The 12,021-nt window shown below is 41.9% G+C and overlaps 1 protein-coding gene across 26 annotated transcripts in view; it reads left to right on the forward strand.

The window, feature by feature from the left end:
- LOC123772677 (very low-density lipoprotein receptor) overlaps positions 1–12,021 on the forward strand; it is a 656,118-nt gene that overhangs the window by 636,195 nt on the left and 7,902 nt on the right. For 19 of the 26 annotated variants that reach the window (XM_069303519.1, XM_069303527.1, XM_069303517.1 and 16 more), the window contains 2 exons: positions 4,210–4,346; positions 5,658–5,849. In XM_069303519.1, the coding sequence (XP_069159620.1) occupies positions 4,210–4,346; positions 5,658–5,849 (329 nt within the window). Of the gene's footprint in view, positions 1–4,209; positions 4,347–5,657; positions 5,850–9,207; positions 9,252–12,021 lie in introns of all 26 variants that reach the window. The other 7 variants (XM_069303518.1, XM_069303521.1, XM_069303530.1 and 4 more) reach the window with 1 other exon arrangement.

Raw genomic sequence — 12,021 nt, forward strand, 5'->3', positions numbered from 1 at the left:
AGCTTGGGTGAGTGAAGTCACCTTGACCTGATATCACAGGTCTCTCTGATCAGGTCATGGTGACCTCACCATGACCTGATCACCTCAAGCTGCGACCTCACCTGCGCTTACCACCACGACCGCTGAACAAGATGGCGGCGTTGCTCTCATGTAGTATAATGAGAGGTATAAGCCTCTTGTCATCTCTCTTCGCATACACGGACGTCGTGCGTCTTCCTTCATACTTTATCTGAATTGCAAATAAGATTACCCGTCTAGGAACACTGGACACGACGGTACTCCAACCTGGGATAAAGATAATCTTTGTACATACTGTCAACAGCAATCTGTCACTATGGGTGTGAAAGTTTGGCTGAAAAAAGTATCACTCTCTTACAGATAGAGACGCTACCATAGTACTATTGTTTGCGACCTTACTCTAGGGGCTATTCATGCCCGTGTCACCTTTTGGGTGACTTAATCTTTATCAATTGTAAATTGACCTTATCAATTGTAAATTGACCTTACCAACTGTAAATTAGGTTCGATAATTTAATGAATTGATCACATGGCTCCTCTGGAAAACCATTTTTAATGCAGTAGCAACCAGAATGGACCTGGTGGGGTTGCTTAGTGTCTTTCTTGTATCTGATGTGTACTCTTGTAGAAACCCCGGTGTCTTGTCACAATGGTGGCGTTGCGTTCTTATGTCAGGTGAAGTGTGGATTTTCTCCTCCCTTATTACCTTCCTCCCCGGCCTCCCACACTTCTCCCCCGGCCTCCCACACTTCTCCCCCGGCCTCCCACACTTCTCCCCCGGCCTCCCACACTTCTCCCCCGGCCTCCCACACTTCTCCCCCGGCCTCCCACACTTCTCCCCCGGCCTCCCACACTTCTCCCCCGTCCTCCCACACTTCTCCCCCGGCCTCCCACACTTCTCCCCCGTCCTCCCACACTTCTCCCCCGGCCTCCCACACTTCTCCCCGTCCTCCCACACTTCTCCCCGTCCTCCCACACTTCTCCCCCGGCCTCCCCATTGTTGTGGATGTGGGATGGACTGACAAGGGTGTGGAATGTGTGTCAAGTTCGCTTCCTCTCGTGTTTTTCCGTCTTCAAAAGGTCAACAATGATGGTCATTTTAATGGACGAATCCGGATTAAGACTAATTTATTAAGCTGGGCCAAGTGTGCGCCTCTAGATGCAGAGGCGTTATTGTGCAGCTCGTCCTTCTAAGGTTTCTCAGCGTCGAGAAACTGTCGTACTAAGGTGCCCTTATCCTAACCTATACCGAGGACAATATGTCCTATTTCGCAAGCCATTTCGCTTCCATTTCCTAGTACGACGATTGGTGACCTTAAAGTATACGTCAGAATGCGACGGTCTATTACGAGGACGGGTTGAAGTGACTCTGGATGAGTCACTATCACGTACCTTGAGGTTACCTTGAGGTGCTTCCGGGGCTTAGCGTCCCCGCGGCCCGGTCGTCGACCAGGCCTCCTGGTTGCCGCAGTTGAAGATTTAGACACCAACCCCACACATCTGAAATTGAAGAATTGATGACGTTTCTGTCCGACCTGGACCATTATCAAGACGTGTAATGGACTTGATAAATTACTGGGGTAAACGTTTCTTGGACTTTTATAAAATGCTTCGAGAAAGAAACTTTTTTTCGGGGGGTGGGGGGGGAGGGAAGGGGGCGTTCTTGTTTCTTGATTTGAATCTTCCTGCCTTCTTGTTTACGTAAGAATATCTAGATGCTGTTCTATTATTGAGCAAAATAAACAATTTGACGTTGAGTAACCACAACATTTGCGTATACTTCAACATTTTACTAAATTGTTAAGTTATTAACTCGAGACCAGTACTTTACAAAAGTTGAAACAAAAGTTTGAATTAGTACTACACATAAGGGGCATAACTGGACGACCCCTCACAGTGTTCAAGAACATAAGAACAAAGGTAACTGCAGAAGGCCTATTGGCCCCATACGAGGCAGCTCCTATTTATTAACCACCCAAACCCACTCATATACATGTCCAACCCGCGCTTCTCATCCAAGAGAGAACTGGATAAGCACCTCCAAAGGATACCTGATCAACCAGGCTGTGACTCATACGTCAGGCTGCGAGCAGCCGCGTCCAACAGCCTGGTTGATTAGTCCAGCAACCAGGAAGCCTGGTCGACGACCGGGCCGCGGGGACGCTAAGCCCCGGAAGCACCTCAAGGTCACCTCAAGGTCGTGTTTCAGTTGCATAAGACCTGTAGTAAATATATACTGAATTGATTTGCTGTTTTTTTTTTATATTCACCCTGTTGTTTTATAGATTTGCTGGTTATTTTTGTTATGATTAATGTGAGCTGCATCCTACCACATACTTTATTAATAAGGTGCGTTTTTATTACATTTGATTTAAAAAGAAAATATTATTCCAGAGCATTTCCAAAGTCAGGGAATTTATAGCAGCACTGACAGCTTCATAGACATGGTAACCTGGGATTTATTCAGCTAGCACATGTACAGTATGGGGTCCTCGTAGCCTGGTGGATAGCGCGCAGGACTCGTGATTCTGTGGCGCGGGTTCGATTCCCGCACGAGGCAGAAACAAATGGGCTAAGTTTCTTTCACCCTGAATGCCCCTGTTACCTAGCAGTAAATAGGTACCTGGGAGTTAGTCAGCTGTCACAGGCTGCTTCCTGGGGGTGGAGGCCTGGTCGAGGACCGGGCCGCGGGGACACTAAAGCCCCGAAATCATCTCAAGATAACCAAGATGTGTGTAGAAGGTGTATCTATATACATATTTTGTGTGTATACAGGTTGTACATAGATGTGGTATAGCCTCGAGTGTGACCATGGAGAATTGTGATATATATCTAGATGTATGATGTATATATGTCCGTGTGGAATGTGGCTACTTCGAGTGATGGTGTGTTGACTTTTAAGCCCTGCTGGCACCAGAGCACGATGATGTGGTGCTCTAGTGGAGAGTTAGTGGTTTTGCCAGCTTCGAGGATATAATTAATTATATCTTCGGGTGCTTGTAGAACCATTAACTCTTCACTCGTCTTATTATACAACTATTAAAGGAAATCACGAGTAGATTGTCCAGTGAGCTTAACATTTGCAAGGGCAGTTAAGTGTTCATTGAAGAGATTTGTACTACTCTCAGCTTGGCCTGTAGTCATTGAATGGTTTGCAAGTCGGTTTGAATTAAGTCTCTTAATGGGAGTGTGTCCCAGTGCTACCTGATGTGAGAGTCCCAGTGTTGATAAATGTAACTACACTTAGGTAATTACATTAAGAAGCACTGGGGCTCGCCATTCAACTATTTTGAAGATGAAACCATCTCAACCGCTATTTAATCATCAGTGAAACTTCAACTTAACTTTAGCCTCAACTCGCACTATACTGCTTGAAGCAATGTTGTGTTCCATTCTTATTGTCACAAATAACCAAAATAATCTTTATATGATCTGACAGAGCAAATAGAATTTGTATGCAGTGATATCTTGTTCCCCCTTTACGAGTCATTAGTTTGAAATTCGGAATTTTTTTTTGTGTGTGCATCAGTCTGTATTTTGTACACCTATTCTACTGTGGCCACGTGTACCTGTACAGTACTATTATGTTTTAAGGCTATGTTAAAAGATGAGCTTCAGAAGTAGATGTTCTTAGATTCTGTGTTTGATTTTTTTTATCAGTTATTTGAAGTAGGTCTTAGTCTCGGTGGTACATTTGGGTTCGCGTATGACTCGTAATTGAGAATCCCGAGTTTGAATTTTGGGCGGGACAGGAATAGTTGGCCACTTTTCCCCTTTGACCTAATGCCGTTATTCACCTAGCAGTAAATAGGTGTCTAGGAGTTAGGAAACTGTGGTGGGGCTCCATCCTGGGAAAGGTCAACAGGTCGACCTGGATAGGGGGAGGGGGTGGCCTTGATACAAGCCTAAAGTATATATATATATATACACACACAGGCTTCCTGCCCCTGACAAAATTAATTAATGCATTTCAGAAAATGCTTTCTTCCTGTATTGCTTGTATTGTGTTGCAATACATGGATCGTATAGATTTTTCCTGCAGAATGCAAATATGATTGCAAAAATTTTTAACGTAATACATTGATTCAAGAAGCCAGTATGAATTTGTATACATTGTGTTGTATAGTCGTTATCACAAATATTATTAAGTTTGCTATAATGGGTCATTGGCATGTTCCTGTTCTGTTGCAGACGAAGTAAGCAGCACCATGGCACCAGAGATGAAGCAAGTCCCGGCGCAGGTTGAAAGTCCAAGTGAGGGGGAGGATGGCAATGTAGCAGTGGCAGCTATCCTGGCTGCATTAGGTGTCCTTTGCATCGCTTCAGCTGTAAGTTGCTTCAAAAGCAAGCGCGTGTACAAACATATACACACAGTCTTTGTCTCTCTTCACTTTGTCTATGTACAATATCTATATTTTTTCCTTCCCTCTATATACGGCATACATAGACGCGATAAAGCACCTAAATTATTGGAATCGTCTCAAAGCTCTCCTAATGTACTCGCTAGAAAGAAGACGAGAGAGATCAATTAATATACACGTGGGAAAATACTGGAGGTCCAGGTCCCAAATCTACACAGTAAAATATCAACATACTGGTGTGAACGATATGGAAGAAAATGCAGAATAAAACCAGTGAAGAGCAAAGGTGCCATAAGCACAATCAGAGAACACTGTATAAACATCAGAGGTCCACGGTTGTTCAACATCCTCCCAGTGAGCATAAGAAAAATTGCAGAAACAACCGTGGACATCTTCAAGAGAAAACTAAGATAGTTTTCTTAAAGCAGTGCTGGACCAACCGGGCTGTGGTGGGTATGTGGGCCTGCGGGCCGCTCCAAGCAACAGCCTGGTGGACCAAACTCACCAGTCAAGCCTGGCCTCGGGCTGGGCTTGGGGAGTAGAAAAACTCCCAGAACCCCCATCAACCAGGTATCAAGCAGGTACCCCTTATACTTACCTCTCTCTCAACCATATAATATTTAACATCCCTTGTAAGGTGTTTATGACCCTGTCTACTTGTGCAGTTGCTGCCCTCTGTTACCACAGCTCTTTCATATTCATACTCAAACCAAGAGATGCACGGACGTATGCATGTTGAGCCCACAGGTTCGAACCCTCATTAAGGCTCCTGTGGATTTGCTCTTTGACATATCACGGTAATGTGATTTCTCCGTGTGTTGAAGTAGGAGCGTCAGAGGTATGACTACTGGTTGACAGAGCCCGAGTGCAAGGGGGGAATTGTGTGAAACCCCAGTTAGACTTCAGTGGAGGCTTCAGGATCCTCGTGGATGCAGCAGTACTCCAGGTTGCAATTCTTTTGACCATGTAGTGGTACTAGAGCACGACTGGGAACACTCGGCGCATAGGTTCAAAACCTGATCAAGGCTCCTGTGGATTTATTCCTTGTTATGTGCATGGCTTAAAAATGTTTGAATAGTCCTCATAGATGTGTGTTTCTAATGTTGAAATTGTTAATTAATTTATAGTAGATTTGTTCCATCTATGATTTATTCAGAGCTGTAAGACATTGTAGAATTAATTTTTCAGTATTTTGAATCTCAGTTTGAATTTCGCTTTTATTCCAGGTTTCAATGCTGTATTGTGTTTCCTTGTACTGTATCTATCTTCTGTTTGCAGATGGCGTACATGATTTACCGCTACTTCCGCAAACGCTCGGTGCACAGCATGAATTTTGACAATCCCGTTTATAAAAAGACGACGACTGAGGATGGCTTCTACCTGGCAGGGCAGCAGCGGACAAACTGCCAAAGGGCATCAGCTGAGCCCCAGTATCAACACCGGCAGTATGGAGTTATGTCTCCAGAGGATGTGAGTATACCATAATGTAATTCAAAAGACCTTTTTGAAGTGTTTGCACCCACACAAATTATTTGTACATGATATCCCTTGTATGACAAAAGCTTACTAAGAATATGCATTTCCTGGTTTTGGATAGCCATTGCTTGTTTCACTGATTATATAAAAACATGTACAATGACAAATTATGAAGGATTTGTTGTTACAAAAGACGCTCAAATGAATTGGTGGAATAAGTTACGTTTTCTTGATATAGGCATCCATAATGTGTTGAGCATACCGAAGTAAAATTATACCTTAAATATTGAAGCAATATCACATAATATACGAATAGGGTATTGTCGTGGTGAAGTGCTCCGTTCCAAGGCATACTATTGAATGGTTCCAAAGCAGTAGCATTCACGATCCCACTAGGACATTTATCACATACCAGGCTTTCATAAGTTTTATTCCCTTCATGACCTGAATGTTTGTAAGTGGTTCAATCACACATCTAGAGGAAGGAGACAATATCAAGTCTTAATTCAACCCATCACCGAATATGCCAGCTACATGGCTGCAATATGAAAAAATTAAATGCAAATTGTACACCTTCTTCAAACAAAAGTTTGAAATACAGGTATCGTCTAGCAATTAATACTCTGCATCTACTGTTAGATGAAAGCCACACTGACTGCCACCAGATGTCACCACAGCAGGGTCAGAGGAGCTAGCAGTAGCAGCTTGAAATGCAAACTTCCTAAGCTCGTTTGAAGACGATGAGGCAACAAGGACAGAAATTGGAACATCTCGGGCTTTGGCTCAGGAGAAAGCATTTTACTATGTACAACACATCATTTCCAACCTAAGGCTTTTTGGGTGCACCCATGGCAAACTCTTTATGACATAAAAATAGGGCAATCAATCATGATGAACTGTTATAGAGCTCCAGTGTAGAAAACACAGGAATCCAGATTCCAAAACAGTTAAAAGGTGGAGAGGTGGCCTAGGGCAATACAGTGCAGTCGTGACAAAGGCACATTTGGATGGCAGTGACCGCAAATGATGATCGTCTCCAGAAGTCACAGACCCTAATGTCTGAAAAGAATATGGCTTGAAAGAAAGCAGGTAGCGGCACATCTCCTCAGGTAAAGAAACAGAACAGAAGGAAAGCAAGGCCTAGAGATGTTGGGGCAACACCACCACTACAGGATACTTTATATGATGCAGATGGTTTCGTTACAATAACATGGCTGAAGATATAATGACTAAACCATAGACAAGAAGATTCTATTGGCTGTAGGTGGAAGCAGTAGGGCAATACTCACCCACCACCACCCACACTTGCCCAAAACGCTATGTGTATTAGTGGCTTTAGGTATTGTATGTACTAGCTCTATCTGTAAATCCAACTTTGTTTGTAAATCAAGTATGTATTTACTTTTCCTGAATAAAGAATTTGAATTTGAAGATGAAAAAACGACAATGTTTTGATCTCTCCTGGACATACAACTTGATAATGGTCCAGGATGGACTGAAATGTCGTCGTTTTTTCATCTTCTTGCATGGTTTGGTCATCACATCATATGATGCACAGGAAGAGGAATGAACCATGCCAGTATAATTATTATACAGAGTAATCACACTAACGTGACTGCATCAATGAGAAAATTCATAGGAGCATGTGATGAGGGTTCAAACCTATGTGGTAGGTGTTCCAACGCCCACGGTCCAATCAAATCACGACTAATTAAAAGGATTGCAACCTGGCGTTCTACTGACCACACAAGGATTTCTTGTTTCTTCTATTGAAGCTGGAACAGGGTTTTTACACAATATCCACATGCACTCTGGCTCTGTCATCTAGGAATGTTCTACCTCTGGCGCTTCTCTTTCAATACACAAGAGTAATCATACTAACGTGACTACATCAATGAGAAAATCCGTAGGAGCTATGATGAGGGTTCGAATGTATGTGGTGGGTGTTCCAACGCACACACCCTAGTCAACTAGACCATGACATGGTATACTAGGGCATGTGCGTGGGAACACCCACCACATAAGTTCAGACCCTCATTACATCTCCTAGGGATTTTCTTGCTATTATTATAATGGGCATTTCATGGTGGCAGGCAGGTTACTTACTCTTGGCAAGGAACAGTGTACAAGCTGCCACCAATTCAACTAACCACTGTGATCAAACATTAAATTTCCCAAACGACGAAGGAGGGTGTAGAATTTACCCACCCAATTGCTTCACCGAATGGGGGAACCAAAAAATGAGCAGGAGATAAAAGCTCCATTAGTTAAGTCTATTGAGCAAGGTTGATTTCATAGATCCAAACCAAAGTTGAATAACAGAGATAATAGTGTGCATTGTGCAGGTATTAATGAACTAGTTACTGGTTTGCAAACAAGTATAAAAAGTAAAACTCGATACAAATCGGAACATTCTTTTGCTAGGTACACACTATGATAGGATACTTGTTGATGAAGAACCAGGAATAAAAAACAAAATTTGCATAGGTTTGTTCAAGTTTTAGACCACTGAGGAAACTGCTGTGTAAATCAAGGATGCAAATACGGATCATGGAAAGACATTTTTGGCTGCCAAAGCTAGCAGGTTTTACTACCTTATTAATGAATATTATCGAGATTGAAGATGAGTGGACACTACTGATCATTCCTCAATCACAATATTGAGCATAACATTGAACAAATCCACAAGGGCCGTGACGAGGGTTCGAACCAACGTCCGAGAGGTTCATAACAGTAAATTGAAAACACTGCACAGGACTAACTGTGTGGTCCCATTCACCAATTCTTTGCCGAGACAGCCGATAGAATTGTTGTGTTTTTATGGTAAATTATATCATTAAAATTAATGCAGCTGACAGGAACTATTACCAGGAAATGTATATTTTTTGTAATACAGTATTACTGAACTGTTTGCAACATGAAGGGTTATTAATAGGTTGTATTGAATACTTTAATTTGGTTGAGATTCACTACTGTACAAAATATAAGATTTTTATTACAAGTTGTGGAATACTAACACGTTTTTATGCACTGGCTTATTGCTTATTGTACTAAATTTTTTGGAAATTGTGGATGATTTTTATACCCAAATAATTTATAAGCAAAAATAATGTAGTTACTGTATTAAAGAAATGCAGTATTTATAGTGATTGTTTCACATATTTAGTCTAAGTATAATGGCCAATCAATTAGATTGGCCATTATAATATAATGACAATATTTTAATTAATCTTTGGTATTGAAAAGGCCAACAGTTATAAAATCATTCGCAAATCCATACAATACTGAGGCACTTGACACCAATGCACTAACCGCACCTTTTCCTCCCCCCCTCCACCTTGACCGCATATAGGGCCTTTGTGAGCCAATGGTTAACACGCTCAAATTCTAATGACGGTAAGCCACAGCAGAGGTACATTGTGGTTGTTGCTTCTTGAGGTATGCTTGTAGTGCCTTCATTTTCCTCTTGTCTTGTGTGTGCTTGTTTTCTGGGGCAGCAGAATCAAATTGGGGGTTTGCAGAAGGGTTGAAACAAGTACTGTACATGACTGGAAATCACTTCATAGTTTTGTGATGTTGGGTTGGGTATATTATTTTGTAGCTAAAAAAAAAGGGGGGGGATGAATAAATATAACGTGTTAGGAAACTGTCATAACTAATCCATACACAATGTATATTACAAGATCATCTGGTTTTCAAGCAAGTACTTGCCACAACATGCTTGCTTGCTCCAAATAGTTACTGTGTGTTGCAACTGAGGGCTAACTTGGCAAGTTTTGTAGCACAATGGTATATGTCCTTGGCTCATAATTGAGGCTCTGGGTTCGATCCCTGTGCAGGACGGGCATGGTTAGATGCATTTCCTTTTACCTAATGCTCTGTTCGTTTAGCATTAAATCGATCCCTAGGAATTGGGCAACTGTTGTGGGTTGTATCCAAGGGAAGATTATCAGTACTTGGCCTCGGGAAACCTCAGTAAGCCTCGCAAGCTTCCCGTCTCCATCAACGAGAAACCATGAGGTGAACCATACCAAAGTGTTGGTAAGGAAGCATGGAAATATATTGATAAAAGTGTTGATTTTGAAACTGTTTTGGTATGGCTGAAGCAGACTTTAATCTGATTAGAGTAACTTGGCATATAATGTAGATTGGTTTTTAGAATATAAATGCAAATAGGGTTATTATTATTGGCCAGTATTTTCATGTCCAGGAATTGTGGTAATTTTGTTTCTTGAAGCCGTAGGTAAATTATGGTAGGCTTAGATGATGTAAATTGTCTTGAATTGTAAATTCAAGACAATTTACAATTTGTAAATTGTAAATTGCTTTTTATGCATGTTTTTGGGTAAGTATTGGCATCTTTGCTCTTTGAAATTGTTATTTTATTTGATGAATGAGGAGTATGGAAATGCCATAATATTTAATGTTTATTATTTATTTTAATTACACAGTATTTATTTTATGTTTTTTATTTATTTCCAAGTACTTAGTTTTTGTGTTAATCTGTATCACCATAGTTTTTGGCTGTTTTTATAATTAAATTGTAATTAATTCATGCTAATATTTTGTAGCGTATAATGAATGCTGTAGTGTTCTCACAGGGCAAATGATTGTAGGTAACTAGTATTGAATGTGAACTTTTCCCTTGTAACCTGTATTGTTCATGTCAATTCTTGCTTTTATAACCTGTGTTGTTCATGTCAACTCTTGCTCTTATAACCTGCATTGTTCATGTCAACTCTTGCTCTTATAACCTGCATTGTTCATGTCAACTCTTGCTCTTATAACCTGCATTGTTCATGTCAACTCTTGCTCTTATAACCTGCATTGTTCATGTCAATTCTTGCTCTTATAACCTGCATTGTTCATGTCAATTCTTGCTCTTATAACCTGCGTTGTTCATATCTACTCTTGCTTTTATAACCTGTATTGTTCATGTCAATTCTTGCTCTTATAACCTGTATTGTTCATGTCAACTCTTGCTCTTGTAACCTGCATTGTTCATGTCAACTCTTGCTCTTGTAACCTGCATTGTTGCCTGTTCTTTTAACCATAGATTGGTATGAACACTTAGTTTAGTATTCAGTTCTATGACACACAGAGCTGCAATTATAAGCTTAAGAACAAACCAGATTGTTAAACTGTAATGTAGAGGACTTTTTCTCCAACTTGGGTTTCATCTCGACTGAAATGATGTTTTTTGTGCAGTATAGGAATGAGGACACTGGTCTTTGGCCACCTGTAAGCAAGTTGCTGCGCTGTCTGTGTTAAATGTGGTAACCAAAAAATAATTATTTTTTGTTAATATTACAGTATGAATTGAAATGAAATTACAGCATGAATTGAATCCACATCTAAAAAGTCACATCAAGTTTTAAATCTCTAAATGCAATGCTTATCCAGATATTGAGTAAACTACTGTATGAGGAAATCATTGAAGCAGGATGGGGATTGAACCAGCGTCCCAGGTAACCCCAGACATGCGCACCCTAGACTGTGGACCATGATACTGTATGCGTCGTGGGTTAACCTAGAGGCAGGTGTCTATGGGTTACCCAGGATCTATGGGATCCCCTAGGCACAGACACTGGGATCGCCCAGGCACAGACGCTGGGATCGCCCAGGCGCAGATGCTGGGATCGCCCAGGCGCAGACGCTGGGATCCCCCAGGCGCAGATGCTGGGATCCCTCGGGCGCAGACGCTGGGATCCCCCAGGCACAGACACTGGGATCACCCAGGCACAGACACTGGGATCACCCAGGCACAGACACTGGGATCACCCAGGCACAGACACTGGGATCACCCAGCCACAAACACTGGGTTCACCCAGGCACAAGCACTGGGTTCACCCAGGCACAAATGCTGATGCATATGGAAGGGGGAGGCAGAAATGCACATGTTTAGATTCCTTGCTGGTCATTCATTCAATCATTCATTCATTAAGTGCAGATACATTACACACCAGGCCCATCTACATTAGTGGGCCTGACTGCTGAGTGGACTGCGTCTCGAATTCGTAGTTCTGAGGTTCCAGGTTCGATCTCCGGTGGAGGCAGAAACAAATGGGGAAGAGTTTCTTTCATCCTGATGCCCCTGTCACATAGCAGTAAATACATACCTGGGAGTTAGACAACTGCTATGGGCTGCTTCCTGGAGATGTGGAAC

Source organism: Procambarus clarkii, chromosome 50 (assembly GCF_040958095.1).
Source record: "Procambarus clarkii isolate CNS0578487 chromosome 50, FALCON_Pclarkii_2.0, whole genome shotgun sequence".
Taxonomy (NCBI): Eukaryota; Metazoa; Arthropoda; class Malacostraca; order Decapoda; family Cambaridae; genus Procambarus; species Procambarus clarkii.